Source organism: Calonectris borealis, chromosome 19, assembly GCF_964195595.1.
Source record: "Calonectris borealis chromosome 19, bCalBor7.hap1.2, whole genome shotgun sequence".
Lineage (NCBI taxonomy): Eukaryota > Metazoa > Chordata > Aves > Procellariiformes > Procellariidae > Calonectris > Calonectris borealis.
This window is the reverse complement of record NC_134330.1, coordinates 13,138,157-13,164,122: the sequence shown is the minus strand read 5'-3', so window position 1 is coordinate 13,164,122 and position 25,966 is coordinate 13,138,157. Positions and strand designations below refer to the sequence as shown.

Below are 25,966 nucleotides of genomic sequence, written 5' to 3'. Positions count from 1 at the left end.
TTGCATAAAAGTGTCCTAATTTCTGACTTGGATTGGACACACATGAGTCACTCAGCTGCATTATTCTAAAAGCCTACACCTGTACAGAAAAATCCCAACTTCTTTTTCACATACCCAACCTGCTTAGCAGAAAGGGCATTATAAAGGCATAGACATGCTCGTTTTTTCTTCGTGACTCAAAACCTTTAAGCTCTCAATGGAAAAAATGTTACTACATACATAATTTCCAAACGCTTCGCAAAGAGCACTCCTCAGCTTAGGATGCCGCACACATAGTGTCATCTTCTACCATCACCACAGGCTGATGCTTTTACAGGTGACCCTGTGCTCAGGAGGGCCTTGGCCCCAAAAACCTGGGAATCAGCATGAGGTTTGAATTGTCTTTCATCAAAAAACAGTAGATGGGGTGACAAGAAGGAATGCAGAGATTCCAGTGCTCCTTCCAAGCTGAGGTACAACAGGGAAGACGTTCTCCACCACACAATGACAGAGCTTTACTGCCTGCATTCGGAGAGCAGATTTAGCATATGGCTCTCTTTCGTGTTCCTCCTATAGAAAGAGGCTGCCTTTCAAGTCTTGACATTGCCACCTCTTCTCAAAACCTTCTCACTATGCTAAAAAATAACAAGAAATGTCGGATCAGCTATGGTTTCTCAACAGAGGCTTTGGTTGACTACGAGAACTTCACAACTTCAGCCTCGTTTCTTCAATGGAAAAGCTTCAAAGACAAGACCTGGCTATCTGGGAACAGCTGCGCCCTTGTAGCCGGGAAGAGCAAGGTAGCATCATCACAGGTTGTTCCAACAAGTCAAAGGCAAAGGGAGCACAGAAAAAACCTTCCAGCTAGTCTGTCCCTGCTCTGCTTTTGACCCAGAAACTTTTTAGGAGAAACTTGTGGTTTTCTATCCACTGATTAATTGAAGTAACCACAGAAACAAACTGCACTGTCTTCCTATCTTTGCTTCTTTGCTCTAGATAAATGCTAATGCACACTGAGCTGCCCCAACTGTTCTCAGGGCTCCAGAGACTCCTCAAGGGGTCAGCTCCTTCTTGAACCCAGGTGCTCTTTGTCTGAGGTTGAGGTTCTCTTTCTGCTGAGCCTTTTTATGATTACATCTTTTAAGGTGGTACTTAATTTAAGAGATTAAAGACCAATAATTGTTTGAAGTGGAAATTAAGACCTGAAGATAAAAACAGTGAACTTGAAACCCTTCAACACAATCTGTCCAGTTGTAATAGCCCAACTGTTTATTACAATTTTTGAAATATTAATGCAACTCTAAACCTTTTCATGTTGCACTAAAAAGCCAAGCAATATTCAAAGCATCAACCACAGGCACGGAATGAGTGATGGTTTCACATCGTGGCACTGGAGAAAGGCTGGAACTGACACAGGCTCAAGTCTGCATGTGGGCATGTCAGGATTTCATTATTTTCCACTGAAACTTTCCCCAGGAGCTGTTCCCTTTGTGGCTGCGGTTAGAGGGACAGAGGAAGAAGTTTCAACATTTGTACCCACCACTTTTGACCAGATCCAAGAAGGAAAGGCTTCCAGCACGCTCAGACTGGGGCCAAGGAGGTGACAGCTACGAAAACGCCAACAAAGAAGCCTTTGGAAATGTAGGAAATGGCACACATGCCCTCGCACGCACACGTAACAGCTGCTTTGGAGACAGTTTCCATCAAAACAGACTAAAACAACATCAAGGACATTTAAATGAACATCTGATCTGACCCGTCTCAGACAGGGTCAGTAAACAGGTAGGGTGCCCACAGGGTGGGTCCTCCGCGTGGGGACAGCAGCACATTTTGCCAATGCCAACAACCCCCAAAACTCTGTGCATGGGATCCACCGTGGGACAACCTTCTAGCTCTCTGACTCACCAGCATGCTGGGTGGCAGGGAGGAGAGACAGTACAACAGCCAAGGTCCGGGCAGCAACCGCTACAGGAAATCATCAGGTCAATGCATCTCCTGATGGCCTCCAGCTCTGACTGGGGGGCACATGGAGAAAACAGAAAGACTCTGAGGACAGCTGGGCACATACAAAGCCTTCCACAAGCAGGCTACATGCTAGTGGAAATAGTGAACCCTGTGTTTTACCACAGGGACAGAATACCAGTGCTTTTCTCTAAGGCAGAGAGTGAATCTGGTACAGAGATCCCTTGCTATAAAGAAAAAGTGGAATAATGCTAGTTAACGAATAACCGGAATTCTCGCTCATCCTGCGCTCCTCCTTGCCGCTTTCACCTTGTCCAGGATAAGAGGTTTCACTTTGCCCTGGATAAAAGGTTTCACCTCGTCCTGGGTAAGAGTCTTCTCATCCTTATTGACATAACATGGCTGGACTCGGTAGCCAGGGTACCAGGCAACCCTCCTCAGCCAACACTAATGGGAGCACAAGAGAGCTCAAAACACAAGAGCAGAGATGCTTCCCCCAGGTGAAGTCCTTTCCAACACAAGGTGCAATGTCTCCGCGCCATTTCGCATCTCACCTCTGTGCTGCACAACCTCTCCTCTTGCCGATGACCAAGTTGTACAACCATCAGCACTGCAGACATCTTGCTCCCATTTCCACCGCCTGCCTCCAGGCACTGCCACCAGTGCGGGGACACCAGGGAGCTTTTCATCTCCTCTGTCCCTCAGTGTCACACTTGTAAATGGGACACGAGCTGACTTCCCTTCCTATGCAGAGTTATTTTAGATTTACAGGTCAAAATGCTACTACCTAAGCACCACTACCAACCGTGACAAACTCTGGCAGTTATCTGAGCAATGATCACTCTTCGTATTAGAAGTGCACAAAGAAGAGGTTCGCAAAGGGCTGGAGGCTAGTGATAAATAATATCTGCACAAGATGGTCTTCAGCTGTGCACACATCAGTATTTACAGATCAGAAACCAAGTTCTGACCTGTTGGATTCTACACCAGCTGATTAATTATTTACCTCAAAGCTAATTAATCATCCATTAACTCTTCATGAGTAGGGTACACTCATGAATTGACCCAATAAATGCTTCTAGCATCTACAGCTTCGTACGATTAAAAAGAAAAAACTTTCATGAGAGAGCCCGAGGCCAGAAATCAGAGGAGGCCACATCCCAGCTGCATTTTATCTTCTTTCCCTGACAATTATGTGATCTTGCCTGATCCTCCATTATTCACCATGTGGTGCTCACAACAGAGTGCTTCTCCGGACAGCACTTTTTTTTACCTGCAACTAAAGCAGCTCTTTTATTTGCATTTTTGCTAATAATCTGATAACTCGATCAGGAAAATACAGTTCTGCTCCACCTCTGTGGAGCCTGGAAATTCATTAACAGTGCTAGGAGATCGCAAGAAGCTTAAACCTATTAAGCAGGCTCTGCTGGCATTAAAAGCAAGCTCAAGATTTATGCTGCCTGTCTTCAGAAAATATTTCTCTCCAGTGGACCCACAGAAACTGAGGCAGGATCAGCGGCTAGGTCTCCAGGGCCACGGGAGGAGAAATGCCACCACGAGGGAAGCATCAGGGCCACGTACAAGCCGTGCTCTCCTCCGAGAGTCTTCAAACCCAGTGCTGCCCAGCCGGAGCCTCCGCAGCCATCCTGCCTGAAACAGCAATAATTTTTCCCATTTCCCCAGCCAAATGCAAACTAAAGGCCTCCCAAACCTCAAAGGTCTCAGGTTTAGGGTGTTTCTGCTGTGAGGCTGTAGCTCATCACCACTTTGCTTCCCATGTGAAGTACCTGCATCAGCATCTGCCAGCAATGCACAGGTTCCCCACTGCTATTTGATTCCATTGTTACTCGTGGTTTCTTTTGTTAGAGGAGTTTTCTTTTTGGCTCAATTTGAGGCTGTAACTCAGCAGATTTCCTGGATGGTAGAAATGCCGTGACAAGAAAAGTCCCCCAGTAACCCTGCACCAAGATCCTCCATCCTCCAGCCCCTTCATTCCCACCTCTTCTGCACGTGACTCCAGACCCCTCGCACCCCGCTCCCACGCCCAGGGTCTTTCCCACACACCATTCACCTCAATCCGCTCATAAAACTGGGACCTCAGACTGGGATTTTTAAGGGGATTTGGTGTTCTACATGTGGCTGACAAGTCCCTGACTTGAGGTCCTTGCCTGCCTGCGTTGTGGTGTGACACAGCTGCCATGTGTGACTCAGTCCCAGTGCCCCCAATAACATCACCTGCCTGGCCGGAGCCCAAAACACTCATTTCAGGGTCCTCTGAGCAGCGGGAGGCAGGAGCTGGTCATCTGTACATCTCCAGCTCTGCAGGCTCAGTGCTGGGGGAACCCATGGTCCAATCTCCTAACACTGGAATCATAAGAAATACAGCCAGAAGAGACAGGGATGTCACCTGGCCATCACCCCTCCACCACAGCAGTCCCATCACATGCCCGGTGGTTCTGCAGCTGCTTGAAGAGAAGCCTCCAAGCAAGCCCCCAGCCAAGCCCTACGCAGGGTGACACCCAGGACACTCACGACAGGTTTTCTCACATGGGCATAGCCATGGATCACCTCAACAGTTTCCATCCCAAATGGGGGTGCCATCACCCCCTGCTCTCCTGGAGCACTTCCACCCGGCACCCCTCTCCTGGGGGCACAACTGGCATTGGCAACGAGATCCCACAATGCACCCAAAGACCTCATTGAATAACAAACACCACGAGCCCACTCAGGAAGCAGGGCGTCAAGCCAAGACCTCCAGCACCCCCTAGACTCTGATGGGGACCTCTGTAAGAACTATGATTTCACCACCCAGGACCACATAGGGGATGATTTCAACACCAAACTGAAGCCTCTGTTGGTCACACACATTTGGTTGCTGCTCACTGGATCCCCATCATTGGAAGCGTTCAAGGTCAGGCTGGATGAGGCTTTGAGCAACTTGCCCCATGGCAGGAGGGTTGGACTGGATGATCTCTGACGGTCCCCTCCAACCCAAACCACTCTGTGAGTCCGTGATTCTGTGGGGAAAGCCAAGCCGCTACAGTCTGCACCGTGTGGCACTTCTGCAAGCCAAGGGAGGATCTGCACCCACATGCACCATGGAGGTGACCATTCAGCTCCACTGCACCACAGGCAGAGCCCAGCAAAGGGCAAAAGCACCCGGTTACTGGCACGAGGGTCAGAGGACACTTCTCCCAAAGCAACGGGGCCACTCTCCTCTCTCCCTCGAGTATCAGGATAACATCCTGGCCATGACATTGAGCTCACAGCACGGTATCACCTCTCCTCCCCACCCCCTCCCCTGCGTCCCACAGTCATGAACTGCTCTTCTCCCTTTCTGCAGGGAGGACCCAGCTCGTCCCCCCGCCCACCCCGTGCTCCACAGGCACCGGCTCCCTCTTCCCCGCAGGTGGCTCAGCTGAACTGTAGCTTGCATTCCGTGTCGAAGCTGACTGCTTCTGTATCAGATATCAAAAGGGCTTGCAGGCACAAAACAGCTGCTTCTTCAACTATGTGGTTGAGTCTGGCTCTGTCTTCTTCATACCCTCCCGCCAGGGGTTCGTGCTGATCACCACCATGAGCCCGGCAGCTCAGCCAGTTTGCAATCCACCTCACTGGCCACTTACCTAACCCATACTTTGTCAATGGGGATACTACAGGAGACAGTGTCAAAAGTCTTGCTAAAGCCAAGACAAACAACACCCCCTGCGCTCCCTGCACCCACCGAGCCAACCTTCACAGAAACTATCAGGTTGGCCAGGAACGATTTTCCCTTTGTAAAACCTCCAGATCACCTTCTTGTCCTTCATATACCTGGAAATAGTTTCCAGGATTAGTTGCTCCTTCCCAGGCGCCGCGGGGAGGCTTACCAGCTTCCCTGCTCCTCCTCCTGGCCCTTCCTGAAGACAGGAGGGACATTTGCTTTCTTCCCGTCCTCAGGCACCTCCCTGATCACCATCAGCTTTCAATGATAATTACGAGTGGCCTTGCAATGACACCAGCTGGCTCCCCCAGCACTGTGGGTACCTCCCATCAGGGGCCCCAGATCTGTGTATGCTGTTCTGAAATGTTCCCAAACCTGATCCTCTTCTACTGAGGGTCAGTCTTCGCTAATCCAGACTTTCAAAGTGATCTCAGGGGCCCTTCCTGACCTCCCACGGTTTTGTTTAAGGCCCTCCAATGGGACTGAGTTCCTGCAGTGCTGACCTCCCCAGGTGAGCAAATATTTCTTATCAAAATCTTTTTTAAACATAAGCTAATGCCTTTACTGTACCTAATGCCTCTTCCACTGCTCTCTCCATCACCAGAGAGAATCGGCACCATCCGGCCGATGGGAAGAGACACTTCTTTACTACTCGTTCCTGCCCTGGCGCAGGCACCTACCCAGCATAAACAACTTGTTTTCAGAAATATTTCCACTTGGCAAACAATAAAGATAAGTCCCCTGAGTCAGTGACCACCAGCAGATACTCGCCGCCAGCTCCATCAGAGCAGCCCCCTCACGGGACAAGAATGCGTATTTTGAGGTCCACCTGATTACTGTAAGGTTTTTGCCCAAAAAATTAATAAAGCAGGGAGGAAGAAAAGCAACTTTGCAAAATACGGCTCACAAACCACCCAAGCTCCAGACAGTGTCCACCCTGCCAAACCACTCTTCTCCCAAGGGGCCGCCACTGTCCTAACACCCACCCACGCGGGACATCAACACTTCCCACATCATCACAGGATGCAGCAGCCCACAGTCCAAGACATCAAGAACTCAAACGCAGCCTTTTTCTGAAAACCACTTTTAAGACCAGACCCCAGCAGGGCAATATGCGGAGGCAGCGCGAGGGCAGCAGCGAACTCACGGAGAGCAACCTCAGCTCACGCAGCTCCAGACTCTCCTTATGGCTTTGGTAATAACCCTTGATGCACCACGTCAAGGGCTGCTCCCAGAGGTGGAGGAAGCACGGGGAGGAGAGGGGAAAGCCTGGCCTTCAAGAAGTCACCAAGAACAACTCATTGGAAAAAGAAACCAGTTCCAGGAGAGGGTTACTCGTCCCTGTGGCCACCAGCACCAATGCGGGACACCGAGCTCTGGCGCCCGTTGGCAGAGAAGAGCCAAGAGGGAAAGATCTGCAAGCTGATACCTGGACCAAAGCCCTCACCAGCAAGGAAAAAACAGATAAAACTGAATGAAAGTCCCTAAAAAAAGAAAACCGTCCCAGGCTGAGAGACCAGGCAGAGGAAAGGGCCATGCTAGGTTTCTCTTATCTCTGGCTTGCCAGGGGTGACCAGACAGCCACTGACCATCCCTGTCACTGACACGGTGCAGGCGTTGCTATTGGGATGACAGATTTCAAACAAGTGATTTCCTTGCCCCTATCAGCCAGCACCTGCAAACACCACATATTCAGGCTGCTGAGTCTGGAATATCAATCCAAACCCCATTTCTAATCTCTCAGTCACAAACCAGGATTTATGGTAACACCTTCCCAGCCCACGTGTCCTCATGTCACCATTTCCAGAGGAGACTGGTCCAAACATGGCACACCATTGCCAACAGGAAAGGAACTGGAGCGTGCTAACGACACGACAAGTCCCTGAAAGGACAGCCCAGCGATCTACTGATTGCATTAATTGCATCTACGAGCCAGCCACATTATGCAGAAAGTCTCTGGTGTGAGAAAAATTATTCAGCAGTGCCATGTCCCATGAAACCATCCGCAGCCACAGGCAGGACATGACCATCAGGGACAGCCCCAGCGGGCTGGGTGCACCAAATGAGCGAAGGGGTGTCCGAGGTGTAGACACAACTGGGGTGCACGCTCATGTCTCCATCCCACCTTGTGCATACAAAGCTGCACAGCATCTGCAACACGCACCAGTGAGCACCCGCTTATTACAGGTAGGGGATCCAAGCCCTGATAATTAAGCAGCAAATTGCAGGGGAAGAAGCCAAGTGACAGGTCAAGAGGATTTTTTTCTCCTTCTGAATAATCTCTAGCTCGTAAGCAGCAACTGTCCCAGGTTACGGCAGCACCTTCCCTTGATATTTCACTTCCCAGTTGCTCACTTCATCAGCCCTGCCCCAACATCTGTGATTTATACCTGCCTGATGAATTAACTCGAAAATACCTCAGGGCCCCTTTCCTGCAGCTCTGCTCTAGCTGAGGAAACGAAATCCAGGGTTGGCACCTACAAATCAGCTGCCCGGGGACAGGGTGCTGCTGGCCTGGCACCGCGGGTGGCAAGCCCATCAACAGTGGGCACACACACAGCCGTGGGGCCCCTTCCTCTCCAGCCAGCACCCAGCAAGCCGGGTCCAAGCAAAGCTGGGTCTGCAGAAACACCGCTGGGGGTTGGTGTTTTGGGGGAGGATCTGGGGGGGGCAATGCAGAAGACCTGATGTGTGCATGGCCCCTACAGACCCCCAGAGTGTACAGGGGTGCAGGACCCACAACCCAGCTGTGCAGCCTGTGGGTTTGGGCAGGGATCTCATCTGCAGAGGACGATTTTTGGTTAAATCTTCAGCTGGTCAACTGGGGGGCACTCTGCTGTCCCGGCAGCGGGCGGTCAGAATGGCTCCTCTCCTGTGTTGCTTTGCTGCAGGTGTTTCACCGTGGTGCCTGCTGAAAGCTGGCTGCACGCACCCTGCCAGACTGCGGGCAGGGTGCATTGCCCCAGCACCGTCCCTCTCCTCGTGGCATGGCAGGTGAGTCGGCGCTTGGTCACAGAGCTCCAGAAAACCACACGAGCTCCGATGGCTGCACACCTTCTCGCAGCCACTGCTGCTAGCAAACATGGACTTGGCCATGACCTTGGATGTTCAAACCAGTACAGAAACAAAAGAGACGCTGGCATAAGCAAGACAGCTTCCAGCACAACTGCTGAATCACAGCTGAAGTGAGCCAGCACTGCAGCAGAGCTTTCACCAGAGGAAAAGCCAGGGGAACTTGGAGAAACTGGAATTGGAAAGATACGGGTTTGATGGATGGACTGTAAGATGGATAGGGAATTGGCTGGATGGCCGCGGCCAAAGAGTTGCAATCAACGGCTCAATGTGCAAGTGGAAACCTGTAATGAATGGTGTCCGTACTGGGACCAACACTTTTCATATCTTCACCAATGACATAGACAGTGGGATCAGGTGCACTCTCAGCAAGATGGCGGATGACACCAAGCTGAGTGGTGCAGTCGATGTGCTGGAGGGAAGGGGTGGCATCCAGAGGGACCTGGACAGGCTTGAGAAATGGGTCCATGCGAACCTCATGAAGTTCAACCAGGCCAAGTGCGAGGTCCTGCATCTGGGTCAGGGCAATCCCCAGTACCAGCACAGACTGGGGGATGGATGGATGGATGGATGGATGGATGGATGGATGGATGGATGGATTGATGGATGGATGGATGGATGGATGGAGAGCAGCCCTGCAGAGAAGGGCTTTCCAGCTGCAGGCCCATCTGCCAAAAGAGATTTGGGACATCAATGACCTCTATGCAGTCCTTCATTTCCCAAACACTGATTTTCTTTCTTGGAAACGGAGCTCAGAGTCTGACATTGCAACTTATTTATTCAAGTTAAGTAAAAGAAAAAGAAAAAAATTAGATGCTCAGTTTGCAAGATGCTGACTCAATCCCTTCCTAATTTTCTAGAATTTTTTTCAACTCTGACCAATACAACCATTTGCAGCAGGTATGACAGAATGGGGGAGTACGCAGAGGAAGGGAGGGAGGGACGGATGGATGGATGGATGGATAGAGAGCAGCCCTGAGGAGAAGGACTGGGCGATACTGGTGGGTGACAAATGGGACATCAGCCAGCAATGTGCACTTGCAGCCCAGAAAGCCAAGCGTCTCCTGGGCTGCATCACCAGCAGCGTGGCCAGCAGCTCGAGGGAGGGGATGCTCCCCCGCTGCTCCGCTCTCCTCAGACCCCCCTGGAGCACCGTGTCCAGCTCTGGGGTCCCCAGCACAGGACGATGGTTTTAAACTGAACGAGGGTGGGGTTAGGCTGGATATAAGGAAGAAACGTTGTACGATGAGGGTGGTGAGATACTGGCACAGGTTGCCCAGAGAAGCTGTGGATGCCCCATCCCTGGAAGTGTTCAAAGTCAGGTTGGACGGGGCTTTGAGCAACCTGATCTAGTGGAAGAAGCAACGAAGCTGGTGAAGGGCCTGGAGCACAAGTCTGATGGGGAGCGGCTGAGGGAACTGGGGGTGTTTAGTCTGGAGAAGAGGAGGCTGAGGGGAGACCTCATCGTGCTCTACAGCTATCTGAAAGGAGGTTGTAGTGAGGTGGGGATTGGTCTCTTCTCCCAAGTAACAAGTGATAGGACAAGAGGAAATGGCCTCAAGTTGCGCCAAGGGAGGTTTAGATTGGACATTAGGAAAAATTTCTTTACTGAAAGAGTGGTCAAACATTGGAACAGGCTGCCCAGGGAAGTGGTTGAGTCCCCATCCCTGGAGGTATTTAAAAGACATGTAGATGTGGCATTTAGGGACATGGTTTAGTGGGCATGGTGGTGCTGGGTTGACGGTTGGACTGGATGATCTTAGAGGTCTTTTCCAACCTTAATGATTCTATGATTCTATGTCCCTGCCCATGGCAGGGGGGTTGGACTGGATGATCTTAGAGGTCTTTTCCAACCTTAATGATTCTATGATTCTATGTCCCTGCCCATGGCAGGGGGGTTGGACTGGATAATCTTTGATGGTCCCTTCCAACTCAAACCACTCCGTGAGTCCGTGATTTTATGAACTTTCACACCCAGCAGTACGGGAGCTGCTGGGATGGGAATGTGCACAGGCACCAGCACGATGAACCCTCTAGATGGGAAGGGAGTTAAAGGCACACCAGAGTGAAGGATGTGAGGTTTGATGACCAAGGCCCACAGCTTGGCTGGCTTAATGAGCGAGCCACTCATCCATTTTTAAGCCTAAGGACGCTGAGCTTTTCAAAGGTGCATTGGGTTTACATGGGAAGGTGTTGGCAGCGGAGGGGCTGCAGGTGTGTGCTCTGTGAGAAGCTACCAGGAGCTGCGCCCTTGCTGGGCACAGCCAGTGCCAGACAGCTCTAAGACAGACCCGCCACTGGCCAAAGCTGAGCCTGTCAGTGACGCTGATGGTGCCTCTGTAATAACGTATTTAAGAAAAGGGTAGAAAACACTATGCAACAGCAACTGTGAGAGAGGAGTTAGAAAATGTGAGAGAAACAACTCTACAGACACCAAGGTCAGTGAAGAAGGAGGGGGAGTAGGTGCTCCAGGCGCTGGAGCAGAGATTCCCCTGCAGCCCCTGGAGAAGACCGTGGTGATGCAGGCTGTCCCCCTGCAGCCCATGGAGGATCCCACCCTGGAGCAGGTGGATGTGCCCTGAAGGAAGCTGTGACCCCGTGGAGAGCCTGCACTGGAGCAGGTTTTCTCCTGTCTGCAGACTGAAGCTGTAACTGTGGGCCTTGACACCCAAAGCCGTCGCCACGGCTCCACAGTGCCTTGCCATCCTCAGACTTGCAAAGCAACCACAGTCCCCGCTATTCACCCCAAATCCCTGAGCAAACAGCCTCAGCCTCACCAGGACCTGAGATAAACTGGTGTCTTGTCCAGCAGGAGAGAGTCCACCTCCACAGTGGGGGAAGAAACCAGGGGACACGCTGGTCTCGGCTTTGGAACATGCATGAAGCCAACCCCTCCATGCCAGGCACATAAGGCTTCCTCCCACTCCTGCATCTCCTGCACCAATACCTAAAGCTGAGCAGAAGGGAGGTGCACACAAGCCACCCGGTGTGGGTAACCCAGGGAGATGGCAAAGGAGCCTGACAAGGGGAAACAAAAATAAACCCCAAGTCCTATTCGAGCTTTTAGGCAGCTCCTGGCCACAAACAATGCCCAGCTTGGGAAATCAGAGGTCACAGTCATACTCAGTAATGTCCCATGGATGCCTGGGCTGTGTGCCTAGCACGCAGGTGGCAGGGCTGGTGAAAACCCATGTGGATGTCCATGCATACCCCATGGGAGGGCTGACGAACACCCGTGCAGACAGTCCGCACAGGCAGGAGAAGGGCTGGAGAGCAGCAGCTCCCAAAGGCACGAGGCACAGCCTGGATCTACCTGCGGGTGCTCCTGCCAGCACCTCTGATGTCCTTGTTAAACATCAGGCCACCTCTGCCAACGGAGATGACGAGCCCGCGCTGGGCAGGCAGCCAGCTCTGTGCAGGCAGCGGGGCTCTGCCTGCACGGGCTGGAGCTGGCAGCTGCCAGAGCAGCGACCACTCCGAATTGGCAGCTCCCAGGCACTTGCCAGGAGGCAGACCCACGCCATCAGCTCTCTGCAGGGCTCCCAATTAACGGCAACTGGGCAGTGGCGATTAATCATCTTCCTGGGTTGCCGGGAAGTCATTATTTCCAACTACCCCCGTGCAGCTGCTGATGCACCCACACGCCAACGTGGGATGCACAGCCCACAGCACTGAGGAGCGGCAGGCAGGCAGCAGCCCCCGGGATCAAAAACGCGGGTGCAGTAGGAGTGCAGCAGGCAGGGACCCGAGAGAGAGGGGCTGGCGCAACGTGTCGGGAGAGTAGGCAGGAGCTACGTGCTGAAGGTAGGCGGTGTCGTGAGGCAATAAAATACAGGGATTTTGGGGGGAGTTTAGGGGGAAATAGGAGATATTTTCTGTGTGAATATTTTCTCCTAAAACAAGAGCTGAAAAGATTTGGAACAACATTCAAACACTTGATTACCGCAGCAATTCAATCAAATATATAGCAGCACTGTGTTAACTACCTTTTAAAAAAGGAACAGGATTATATTCCAAACCTTCTCCTAAGAATAACTTTTTTTGGCCTTACCGCATCATAATATTGGGCCACACTTCTGTACGCTATTTTTGAGCACTGGGTAAAATACTGGTTTGGATCTCCAAGTCAAGAGTGGGAATTCTCTCTATTTTCAGTATTCTCCTTCCTCTCCTGTTTTTCAAGCGCAGTGGTTTCTGCCCCTCTGGGTGTGGATCCATGTGCGGCACAGCCCCGCTGCCGTGCAACGGGCCAGCACAGCTGGACTGGACTATCCTACGATCCTATAATAGATGTCTTTATTTTGCGAAGGTCGTAGGTATCTCCTGAAGACTTCCAGCAGCACTATCGGTGTTGCTTGAACTCTGAACTCCAGTCTTGTTCTTGAAGGAGTGAAGCAAGCTCAGCAGTAAGCACCCACCGCAGAGCGGCAGGGAAGGGCGGTGGGCAGCTCGGCAGGTCCTGCCCACGCGGGGCAGATGCGCCCAGCAGCCGGGTTTGCCACAGGCTGAGGCAGAGCAGCTCATTTCACCGGTTCCTGCCATTTCCCAGCCTGACCCACTCACAGACACTGGTTGCTCTTTCCTGAATTGTTTTTATGAGGACCTCTGCTCTCCACTAACAATTGTCAGGGATGGGACAGGCTCCTCTGCCCAGCGGCGAGCCACCCACTCTGATATCAAACCCACTCCCCGGCTGGGCTTGTCTAGCTGGGTGCTCCCTGGCACCGAGAGCGACCGTCAGGGCTCTGCTCCCTGCAGGAGTGTCTCAGAGCTGGTCCCATCACCGTCCAACCTGCTCTCCCAGCAGGCCACACAGTCTCCCACTGGGTACCTCGGCTGTCAGCCCCTCGGTCGCTCTTCCAGTTTCTCCTGAATGTCTTTATCAGTTGATGCATATTGTTCTCAAACCGTGGACAGCCAAACTGGCTGCCGCACTCGTGTCCGTTCACTCCAGAGGACAACACAGCAGGCCCAGGGACTCCCCATTTCCGACCTGGACACGACACAGCCTAATGGGTAAGAGGAGCCACTTCTGGCAAACACCAGCCCTGTCTAGCGTAAAGTCTCTCATGTTGCAGCCACGGTCTCCGCTCCTTGGCGCGTGATCGCCTACCTAACCAGCCCAGCCAAACAGCACCCACACACCCATGCCAGGGACCTCCTCCTCCAGACCCAGCCCACGTGCGCTCCTTGCTGTGCTCCTGTTTCTCCACACTGTAAAAGCTCTCAGGGTCCTTCAGCACTCAGATTTCCTGCTCCATCCACCTGCCTCCTCCCGCTACCTGCCTAAAAACTCCGCTTTAATCGACTCCTCCTCTCCCTCCTTCCACCTGAAATACAACCACGCACACCACCCCGCCGCATGCAGGTAAAGGTTACCTGAAGACATATGCACAGCTGCTGTTTTCCCAGCTACCCCAAACCCGATGGGTTTTTACCAGTAATTCCTCCCCAAGCTGTTTCCAGCAGTTTCCAATTCACCATCCCTGACTATTTCATCTCTCCATAAATTAGCTACAGCTCTGTGAAGCCAGTTCTTGGAACCCCCCCGCAGCAGGAGCCCCTTGCCGCAGCAGTGCCTGCTGCATGGTCCCCAGGCACGAGTGATGCTCGGGACCCAGATCACAGGACCTCTGGCCACCCTCCTCCTCTTCCTGCCTGTGCCCCTGCCCTGCTTTGCCAGCCAGATCCAGGCTGCCCTCCTGCTCTCGGCACACCTAGAAAGCACAAAGCCTTCCCTGCGCCGCAGCGTGCAGCAGTGCCGAAGTAATCCTGGGAAAGCACAGTAATAGGATTTATGGCTTGCTCATCTCAGCCCTCCTAAACTAATTTCTGCAAATAACGGATTATCCCCCGGTGTCAACACCAAGACAATGGAGATTTAGGAAGAGAAAGCTGAGATCTAGCTGCAAAGCGTACACTGCTGGGTTTGGATGAGGTCTGCTGGAGAGCATCCTACCCCACCTCGGGGTCTCTGCCCCTCTCTGCCTGCGCAGGCAGCACCCCCAGCGCCCGGTGGTGTGCCAGCCCTGAGGCGAGGGCACACTGTTGTGCGACAGTCGCACTGCTGGGCGACATGGCCACTCATACAGTGGGGATGGGGCTCCAAAGACTGTCACTGCTGCAAAAGCCACGTGCGTGCAGGCGTGCAGGGCAGGGCTCGCCTGCCCGCCGCACAGATGCTGGGTCGCAACCCCCTGATCTTGCCATTCCCTTTTCCCAGAGCTTCCCGAAGCAGCCCCACGTTTCTGCTCTTTCACCCTTTGGCCTTCAAGCCCCCCTCGCCTGCCTCCCCCCCCCCAACACCAAGGCTGAGAGCTAAAAGCATTAGAAAACACAGTAATTTTCATGCCACGTGGAGTGTAGAAGGGGATAGGGAGGGGATCCTGGCTGCTGATGAGAGAAACTCAACCACAGGCCGGAGTCAAAAGCAAGCAATACCCAGGAGTGGTGCCACTGCCACGCGTGTCCCCATGCCTCCCAGCATCCCACCCGCCGGGGCCAGCGCTGCACCCCTGCTCGCTCTCTGCTGGAGCAGGGCTCCCGGCTGCTGCCAAGGGGCCTCCGGCTCCTCTTCTCCCCCCCACATCCAGGGCCCAGCCAGCGCCAACTGCTATGAATCCAGCAGGGAGAGGCGCAGAGAGCCCGAGGACAGCCATGCGGCCGCACACCTCAGGCAGCAACGCAGCCTGCCGAACCCATTGCTTGCTGGAAGAGCCCCAATCTGGTCAGCCTGCTGGGCAAGAAGGGCTAAACTCTTCCAGCCAGTGCTGCAAGGGGCTCAGCTGCTGTATATCCCCTCTCATTTTTGCTCCTTTCCCTTCTTCCTCCCTCCTTCCAGCCTCCCCGGGCCAAACAACTCAGGCTGCGGGAAAGGGCAGGCAGCCTCACCGTGCAGCTGGCACCACCAGTGCGGCATGCCCCGGCCCGGCCCCGCTCACCCACCCGCCTGGAGCCCAGCCACGGCTCAAGGACCAGCCACGGCTGGTTAAGCGCAAGGGGAGGAGACGCAGGGTGGGGAGCGGGGCCGAATTCGCACACAGGCAAGAAAAGCCATGAGAAAGACATGAGGGTGCAACGGGCAGCGGGGCTTGGGGCAGTGATGGCTCCGTGTCCCCTCACCCCCAGGGCTGCTTGCCTCCTGCCAGTTGCCCTGTCCCAAACCACGCAGGACACAGCAAGAAGAGGGGCTGCGGTACTGTCCCGGCGCTATGCTGCTGCAAGACGCACAAAGCCAAGGAGCCACAGGAGCTCCCCTGCGCTACGACAGGAGCAGCAATACCTCCGAAGCAGGGACGGGCTGCTGCTCCAAAAGCCACCTCCTTGTTGCCCATCATGCAACGGGCTCTGGGGCGCAACAGCGTGCACAGCCCAAAGGAGATAGACTTTTTCAGCAAAAGCTGCACCTCGTGGCAGCGATAACACATTTTCCAGGAGTGCCACTAACTGTTTGGTCTAAATTAAGCCCAAAATAATAACAGAGCAGCTGATTTTTAGTCTTTTTTTATGTTGCCATGAATCAGACTACAGTTAATTGATATTTACTCTGCATTCGCTCGGCGTGGCGGATCACCCAGTGTTGTTCAGGATGACAGAGCAGACAATAGGTGCTGGCAACCACGAAGCTCGGGCGTGCAGGGGGGCTGCACAGCTGCTGCACGGTAAAAGGGAATCTCACCTGGACTAACGTGTGGCACATCAAGGGGACACGAACGAAAAAGCCACACGGGCACAAGGGAGGGAGCACAGAGATGTCCCAGGCACCCTCACTGCGGCGTTGGGATGATGCACAGAAATTCCATGCGTCCTCTTCCCGTGGGCAGCACCCAAGGGCTGGCAGCGGGTGTCACCGTGCTGGGCGCGACGCAGCTGTGGGAGCCTCACACAGGTCTGTGCTGAGCGGCGGCAGTGGCCGGGGAAGGTGAGGACCAGAGTGAGCATCCCTGTACCAACACTCACCCCTGCTCAGCCTGCACCCCGCAACGCCCGCTGAATCAGTGCCGGGAGGTGCTGGGCTGGTTTAGCGCTGAAGGGAGGTGTTTTGCCAGCTTGTTCCCCAGCTCCACTAGGGATCCCCCGGAGACACCGGGGAGGGCTGGACTGTCCACTCCCTGGACAGCCGTCTCCACAACCCAACGTACAGCTGAGCCTCTTGCTCACACTCAGAGGTGCCACCACAACCCGCCAACCCTCACTCTGCCCATCTCCTTCAAACTCATCGCCTGTGAGTGCCCGGGCCCAGCACCCACCACCCGCGCATGGGAAGCCCTGGCCTGTCCCACACAGACAGATCCCAACTTCCATAGGGGTAGCAACATGACAAGGTAAGAGAAGGGCAACCCAGTCTGAAAAGCTCAAGAAATGCTGACCAGCAGCCAGGGCCCCACAAAAATCCTGGAGACCTCACTCCCTGGGGTACCCCAGCCCTTCAAAACCAGAGCTGGGGCAGGTGACAGGGACAGGGAAGGCAGGGATTGCGCAAAACCCCTGCAAAATGACCGAGCTGCTGCTGCTGTGGACCTGACAAGATGAAGCCAGAAGGGCAAACAGCTATTTAAGCTAAATATATTTGTTCTTGGGATGACGTTGGTATGTAAATCGATCACAAATAGACTCAGGCTGGAAATGAGAAGATGGCTTCTGACCACTGGAGGTTAAGTCCTACAGCGGCCCTTCAACAAGAATTACCAGGAGAAGAAACAAAAATCCCTCAAGATGGAGCTGAAGAAATGTATGAAAGGGTGACAAAAAGCATCTCTGTGTGACGTACAGGACGCAGCCACGCGAGGCAGCCCCTGAGCACAGCATGGCATTGCTGTAATGACCATGGGCATCGTTAGGCAGCTCTGCTCAGGATGCCCAAGCCAAGTGAGGTGTTGGAGCTGCTCTGCAGGAGCTCCTGGACCTCCGCAGTGGGCAGAGGAACCCCCCATCCCTGCACCAAGCACCCTTCCAGTTTCTCCATCTCACACCAGGTTTTCTATGCTGGGCAGTGCCCAGCAGAGCCCTGGGACCGTCTGAGGCCATGGCTGCACCGAGCACGGGGTGCAAAGATAGCCTGAAAACACCTTCCCCTTAGGGACCTGCCCAGAGGAGGAAGAGGAGCAGGACGCAGGGAGGCAGGATGCCGAGAGCCAGGGTGGCAGATGGCAACTCCTCCCCACCATCCCCACGAGCGCCCGTGCCCTCCCATGCATGCCACTGCTGGCACAACAAAGTGCACCTTTGCCACGACACGGCTTCTCATTTCGGGGTCAGTTCAACCGCCTCAAAGACGCGGCAGAAGGAAGCAGGCGGGCAGCAGGACCACTGCTCCCAGCGCTGGAGGCAGCAGGGGCAGTTACAGGGGAGGAAGATGGGGCTCCCTACTCTCCCTCCCGAAACGAGCAGGGCCCAGAGAAGCATGTGCTCCCTGGGTCATGCAGCGAGCAGGCAGCTCTGCTGCCACGCATGCCCTGCCAACCCCAAGGAGGCTGAAGAACCACCCCTGTTGGTGCGGACCCTGCCATCTACCAACTGCACTGGTGTCCTCCCCATCCCCAGCCCTGCTCTGGGAGGAGTGGTGAGCAACCAGACTCTGTCCAACACCCCGGGGCCACTCACAATTTTACATCCATCAAATCCACTCCACACCTTGCCATCCAACCAGGCCAAGTGCAAGGTCCTGCACCTGGGTCAGGGCAACCCCCAGCACCAGCACAGACTGGGGGATGGATGGATGGATGGGTGGGTGGGTGGGTGGAAAGCAGCCCTGAGGAGAAGGACTGGGCAATACTGGGGGGTGAAAAATGGGACATCAGCCAGCAATGTGCACTTGCAGCCCAGAAAGCCAAGCGTCTCCTGGGCTGCATCACCAGCAGCGTGGCCAGCAGCTCGAGGGAGGGGATGCTCCCCCTCTGCTCCGCTCTCCTCAGACCCCCCTGGAGCACCGCGTCCAGCTCTGGGGTCCCCAGCACAACACAGACATGGACCTGGTAGAGCAGGTCCAGAGGAGGCCACCAAAATGGTCCGAGGGCTGGGACACCTCTGCTATGGAGAAAGGCTGAGAGTTGGGGTTGTGCAGCCTGGAGAAGAGACGGCTCCGGGGAGACCTTACTGCGGTCGCTCGTACTTAGAGGGGGCTTCTACGAAAGAGGGAGAGAGACTTTTGAGCAGCGTCTGCACTGACAGGACAAGGGGCAACGGTTTTAAACTGAACAAGGGTGGGGTTAGGTTGGACATAAGATGAAATGTTGTATGATGGGGGTGGTGAGACACTGGCACGGGTTGCCCAGAGAAGCTGTGGATGCCCCATCCCTGGAAGTGTTCAAGGTCAGGTTGGACGGGGCTTTGAGCAACCTGATCTCGTGGAAGACGTCCCTGCCCCTGGAAGGGTGTTGGACTGGATGATCTTTGAAGGTCCTTTCCAACCCAAACTACTCTGTGAGTCTATCCCTGCTTCAGGCTGAGGAGCTGGAGCCGCCTTTGCCGTGCCCCTGTACTGCACCGAGGACAAACCCTGCAGTCCTGCCTGCACCAAAAACCTCACCTGGCCAGACCTGAGCGGGATGCGACTGGGGCAGGGGCAGCACCGATGAGGCTGCAGATCAGGGGTGAGAGCAGCAGGTGAATGGGGGGACACGCTGCTTTGCTTTTTGTGTCCAGGACATGCCTGGACACCCTTTGCCAGGTCCCTTGCTCTGCTGGGGCTGCACTTGCTTCACCGCAGCTCCATCTCCTCTCGTCTCCACCTCCGAGGTCTGCTGAAGTCTGGGCTGGCTCTGATTTCCCATGCCAGGGAAGTGGGGAGAAGCAGCACAGAGGGTGGAGGAGCAAAGAGAGGCCAGGAGAACAAAGTCGGGCTTTTCACTGAAACCCTCGTTCGTCCTCTCACACTTCTCCTCCCGAAGGAGCATTACACGAGCCTGAGCCTGAAGCCTCCAATGCAGCATGACTGCAACTCCTGGTCTGCAAGGACATCTCCTCCCTGCCCTGGTGGGACCAGGCACCAGGGGGAATGTACCCCCTGAAAAACCACTGCATGGTGGGAAACAGAGATAAAAGGGCACAGAAATCAGTGCCCGAGGAGGGCAGCTCTGGCAAGAACCAGCTGCAGCCCCCCTTCTTCCCGACAGCGCCCGAGCAGCATCTCCTCTGAGCAAAGTGGGCTTCCAGCTGTGACACCTATCAAAAGGACCTGGTGAGTAGCAAGGTTATGCTTACACAAGAGCACAAAGCCTGCTCAGAGGCATCTGGCCAGAGCCTAGGCACCAAGACAACTCCAAATTGCCTTTTTGGCACCGGCCAGTGTTGCCTCAACGCATTAGACAGAGGTGAACAGCTATGATTTGTCTCCTTGACCACTTGGCACATCTCTCTGCCAGGAGAAGGTCTGCTAGGAATTACAGAGACCACTCTCCAAATAACTCAAATCTCCTCCAGCAGACGGAGAGCCTGAACAAAGTCACCCGGGACCTGCGCCCTGGTGTCCAAAGCCACCACCTTGAGTCTGCACAGCTTAAATTATGAAACTGGAGGTCAAGTGTACATGCAACTGAACGTCCCTTTCCATCCTAGTGCAGAGCCATAATGGACCTACTTCCAGGTCTGAAATATTTATCGGGTCTTCCGAAGCCTGCGGAGATGAACTGAGCCGACAGGCTGAAAGACACGACTTCAGATTTGAAGACCGACGTCCCGGAGGCAATTCATTCAGCGAACAGCATCCGTTATATAATGCAGCGACAAGGAGTCGCAGAGCATGGCTGCAGGGATGGATGCGATGCATGGAGATGAATGGCGGAGAAGTCCTTCCCGACCATGCCAGAAAAAAAAAAACCATCATTTCATGCCTCTCCAGTTGGCAACTTGCCGCTCAAAGCCACCTCCTCTGGGAAGCGGTGTGGACCAAGGACGAACGGCCTGCTTCAAGCGCCAGGAGTGACAACAGATGCAGCAGCTCACCAGGAAGGATTTTAGGAACCGGTTTACCAGGAGTTGTGACTCAAATCAGGAGCAGCAGCAGCAACAGCTCTGACCCAAGGAGGAATACAGCCCCTCAGCTGCTCCGAGCCCACCCAAGCCCTGACATGATGCTGCCCACCCCACAGCACGGAGCTGCTCAGCGGGGAGACCCTCCCCGTCCCCCCACAACCGGGCACGAGCCCACCGGAGCTGCAAGGCGCAGACAGGCAGGCAGGCAGGCGGGGGGCTGCCACCTTGCTGGCACGGTGGCAAAGCCAGCCAGCTGCCCACCCACGGGGCACCAAAATAAGCCCAGGCAGCAGCAGCAATGTGGATCTGAGAACAGTCTGTGCAGCCAGAAGAGGGATCAGCGGGGAGGGCGGGGAATGGAGGGATGAGCCCTTCTGTGCAACACGGATCCAGCCCAGCACCTCTGCCCTGCACCGGGCAGGTGGGTAAATCCAGGTCTCACAGAGACACCTGGACCTCACCTTCTTCTGCAACAGCAGAGCACGTGCAGGAGAGCACTAAGGGCTTGCATCCACCTAAGCACAGAGTCATTTAAGAGACAGGTTCCAGTAGGATTGTACCTGTGGAGTCTCTCTCTTCTGTCAAGAGACCCTGAAAAGGCAGCAAGCAATTCAGCCAGCAGACGCTCTACATCCATCCACCCACCCCCCTCTCCACTCAGCACTCCAACGGCAACTCCAACTACTGTTCATCCAACTACTGTTCATTTTGCAAATTACCAGCCCGGCTCTGTCCTCATCTTCTGAAGCCCCACTCCAAGGTCCTCCACCTCTAGGAGGGACTTGCCGGTGGTGTTTAAGGAGTTTGTATCTCCTGACGGAGGACCTGCACCACACACCAAACCAAGCTGCACCATGCACAGCACATTTGCCTCCAGACAAGAATGAGAAGTCTATGTCTTTCTTCTGATACCCTGATGCCATCACTTTTGTAGTGGATGATGCTAAAGTGCTTAGAGATCACTAAGAAATAACTGAGGTGCTGTTCCAGAGGGGATAAGTGGCACCCCAAATCCCCCATGAGTTTGGCCCCTACAAAGAGCAATGTCTTGCCTTGATTGTCATCACAGGTGTCATTCACTTGCCATGTTAAAAAGCAACCACCAGTGAGCACACACCAAGACCAGCTTTTCACCGCCTATGTTTTAGTGCTCCTTGGCTGCATCTCCCTCTCATGCCTCATGGAAACCTTGCTTAATTTCCAAATTAATCTCAGTAAATTCACTTCCCTGGATTACAACAAGCTTTTGCATTAATTGCCAGGTCCTCTGCCGGCTCAGGAGCATGGGGAGGTGGGGGGGGGCTGCCAGGCACCATGCCAGTACCCACTGTTCCCTGCTGCGCTGCCTTCATCGCCGTGGGGCTCTGCACTGCCTCCACCCCACCGAAGCACAGGACTGAGCTCCAGCCAAGGTTAACACGGAGGTTAATCCCGTCTTTGGTTGAACTTCTGCCACATTTCATGCGTCTCACCAGGGCTTGAAGGAGCAGACAGACAGGGAGCGATGCTGCTCTCAGTCTGACTGAGTCACTGGGAAATGGAAAAGCTACGAGCACTACATCATCAGTTGTCACAGAATGGTTTGGGGTGGAATGGACCTTTAAAGATCATCCAGTCCAACCCTGAGTTATCCCAAGAGCTGACCCATGGTCCCATGAGACAGCACATGGCCTGCCCTTACATGGCCACATGAGTTTAATGCCTCTCTTGATCATCTAAGCAGACCCCTGCAGCTACGTCCGAGGTTGTCTCCTGTCCTGAGGACACTGAGGACCATTTCAAACACCCCACCCCCAGGTATTGTGGGACAGAAGGGAGCAGCGCTCAGACGGGGTGCATGCCCTGCTCCAGTGATGCTGGCACATGGGTGCTGCCCTAGGAACATGGCTCAGCTGACACCACACCACGGGCAGCCTGGGGGAGCTGGAGGCTGGTCCAAGACAATACCTGGTGTCCACCCAGCTGGGAGGGGTCAGTCGTGGTGAAGCAGCTCTTGCTGATTTGTGGTGATGCATCTGTGAGGAGTGGGCCCATCTGAACCTCATGAGGTTCCACAAGGCCAAGTGCAAGGTCCTGCACCTGGGTCGGGGCAACCCCCAGTATCAATACAGACTGGGGGATGAAGGGACTGAGAGCAGCCCTGCCGAGAAGGAGTTGGGGGTACTGGCGGATGAAAAGCTGGACATGACCCGGCAATGTGCGCTCGCAGCCCAGAAGGCCAACCGTATCCTGGGCTGCATCCAAAGCAGCGTGGCCAGCAGGTCGAGGGAGGGGATTCTGCCCCTCTGCTCTGCTCCGGTGAGACCCCCCCTGCAGTGCTGTGTCCAGCTCTGGAGCTCTCAGCACAGGAAAGACATGGACCTGTTGGAGCGGGTCCAGAGGAGGCCACGAAAATGATCAGGGGGGTGGAACAGCTCTGCTATGAAGAAAGGCTGAGAGAGTTGGGGTTGTTCAGCCTGGAGAAGAGAAGGCTTCGGGAAGACCTTATTGCAGCCTTTCAGTACCTAAAGGGGGCTTATAAGAAAGATGGGGACAGACTTTTTAGCAGGGCCTGTTGCGACAGGACAAGGGGGAATGGTTACCTAAAAGAGGGTAGGTTTAGACTAGATATAAGGAAGAAATTTTTTACGGTGGTGAAACTCTGGCACAGGTTGCCCAGAGAGGTGGTAGATGCCCCATTCTTGGAAACATTCAAGGTCAGGTTGGACGGGGCTCTGAGCAACCTGATCTGGTTGAAGATGTCCCTGCTCATTGCAGGGGGGGTTGGACTAGATGACCTTTAAAGGTCCCTTCCAACCCAAACTATTCTATGATTCTATGATTCTATTCAGCCTGGAGAAGAGAAGGCTCTGGGGACACACCACAGTATTATAAAACATTAATTTCTGAACAAGGTGTGGGCTCTTCTTTCACTGCTCAAACAGTTTTTGGCATTATAAACTGAATTTTCTACAATACCAAGGCAAGGTAACACTGTAAAACAAAACCAGAAGCACTCCCAACATCCTGAATGCTTCTTGAAGTCACATCAATGTCACAGTATCTTGTTCGCTGCAGATCTCAGACTTTTAAATAGATTATTATGCTTTTAGGCCACGAGTGCCCTTTGCAGCCCGAGCTCTGGCTCAGCCCCGAGCGGACACCGTGCCGATGCCTGCTGTATGAGCCTAGCAGCCAGAAGTAAAGCAATGACAGCTCTTCCCTGAAAACACCCAAACAGAAACACTGCAAAATCTTACAGTGCAAGCGCAGACCAAAAGAGCCTGGAGGATGACGGAGCAACAGTCTGAGATACGTAAATTCCCTTGAGAAAATCCCTCGCTTCCAGGCTTGGCCAAGTGAATTTTAGCTGAGGAGCAGCTGCCAGAAGAGGGGAGCGTGAGACAATTTAGGAAGGACCAGGTTCTTCCAAGCAATTAGTAATATGTATTGATTTGACATAAGGCTGGACACAAGAAAATGTGTGTACAGGCAACCTCCTGGGACCTCTAGAAACAATTCACAGTTGGATACAAGCAGATGTGGAATTGCAAATGAAGAGAAGTGGACGGGAGAAGGGTGGGTGGCAAGACAGAGACCGGGTCTCAGCTTTCCAAGCCCCCTAATCACACCTTTGAGCTAGAGCCACTGCAGCCTGGAGGGCACAAGCAGCATTCAGCTCCTCAGCAGTCGCCCACTGGCCCATGAAAGCAACACCTTTGCCAACGACAAGGGCTGCTGGCAGCTCGGAGCCATCCTGCGTGGTCACCCCTGCAGCAACCATCAGCCCTGTGACCACCAGCACCATGAGGGAGGTGAACGAAGGAGACATGGGCTCACGGCAAGACTGAAGGACAGGCCTGGGGCAACAGAGATGTTCAAATGATGTCCCTCAGTGTGTGAGCCTGTCCAGCATCCAGCCCTGGACCCGTGGTCCAGCCCCACCGATAAGCAGCTCGGCTCAGCTGTGCTCACCCCTGCTCAGCTCAGCACCTTGGTCCCACCTGCTCCCCAACGAGGGGTTTGCAGACACCAAAGCTGGAAAGCCTCTGCGCTAAGGAAGCCCAGCTGACCCCACCAGCCCCAGGTGCTCTGCCAGTGCCGGCTCCTCCAGCTGCCCCAGGAGATGCACTGCTCGCACCTGGGGACAGGGGAACTCATCACCCACAACTCTAACTCTGCCAGATCCTGCGGACTCCCAAATGTTGCCACCTCTTGGGTGCTGCTATCCTTAACTTCTCTCCGGGCAACAAACCTCTTCTCAGGAACACAAGACTGGGGAAGAAAACAGCGATACATCAGTAAGGTCCGGAAGGGACAGACTCTTTGGCCAGCCAGCAACAAAATGTCCTTCCGGACGGAGAGGACAGCATCACAAGTGCACACTGTGGGCTCAAAGAAGAGCTGCACCATTTCTGGGCCAAGCAGGCAACACTCAGCCTGTTCTGCACGTGCTGCCTCATCCAGGTACCCTCCCCAGGCAGCCCAGGGCAATGGCCAACCAGCATTGTTGTTGTTCTTTTCAGCCTCCACGTTGCCCCACCCTTCAGGAATTCCCCTCCAGCAGCCTCGCTGGACCCTCACCACCTCTCAAGACCATCAGCCATCCCTCTATCTCCTTCCCACGGAGGTCCCAGCCCTCCCTCACCCCAGCCATCAGCCACCTCAGCAGCCTGTGGCTTTCCAGCCATGGCCACCTAAAGACAAGAGGACTGCCGCCTGACTCCGTCCACCCCACAAGCGCCCACCCAGCGCACCCAGGTGCCCGCCAGGACGCAAGCAGATCATGGCTCACTCACTCTCATCCGGGTTGGGCGAAGCAAGAATGGCGCTGTGCTTCCTCTTCACTTCTTCCACGTTCTCCGAAATTTTATCGATGAACCCTCGAATTTCTTCCACCTGTGGAGATGGACAAGAAGACAGGTCTCCTGTGAGAGGCCTGGACTTTTGGAAAGGAGACAGATTATTAAACCCTATCCCAAAACAACCATAACACATCTGAACCACAGTAAACGTTTCCTGGACGAATATTTTCCAGCTGGATCCTCAAACTGTGTAGGACAACCGTGAAATCAAACCTTCCACATCACAGCAGCCAGCTTTGCAGTCACAGCAATGTAATACAGACTCCACATCCTGTATCCTTTGCAATGTACTGAGAAACATTTAGGGTTTATTTAAATTAGCATCAGATCTACAGATTCCCAGGCTCTGCACCTCCGGCATTGCTGGGGTTGCACAAGCCAGGCTCGGTCCCGGCTCAGTCCCCCATGGCTGTTTGCTCCAGGGGCTGAGAAG

The 25,966-nt window shown here is 54.0% G+C and overlaps 1 protein-coding gene across 1 annotated transcript in view; it reads right to left on the bottom strand.

Moving 5' to 3' along the window:
• The window catches only part of STX1A (syntaxin 1A), a 94,842-nt gene that overhangs the window by 52,757 nt on the left and 16,119 nt on the right, over positions 1-25,966 (bottom strand). The window contains exon 3 of the mRNA XM_075169089.1: positions 25,468-25,567. Within this exon, the coding sequence (XP_075025190.1) occupies positions 25,468-25,567 (100 nt within the window). The remainder of the gene's footprint in view (positions 1-25,467; positions 25,568-25,966) is intronic.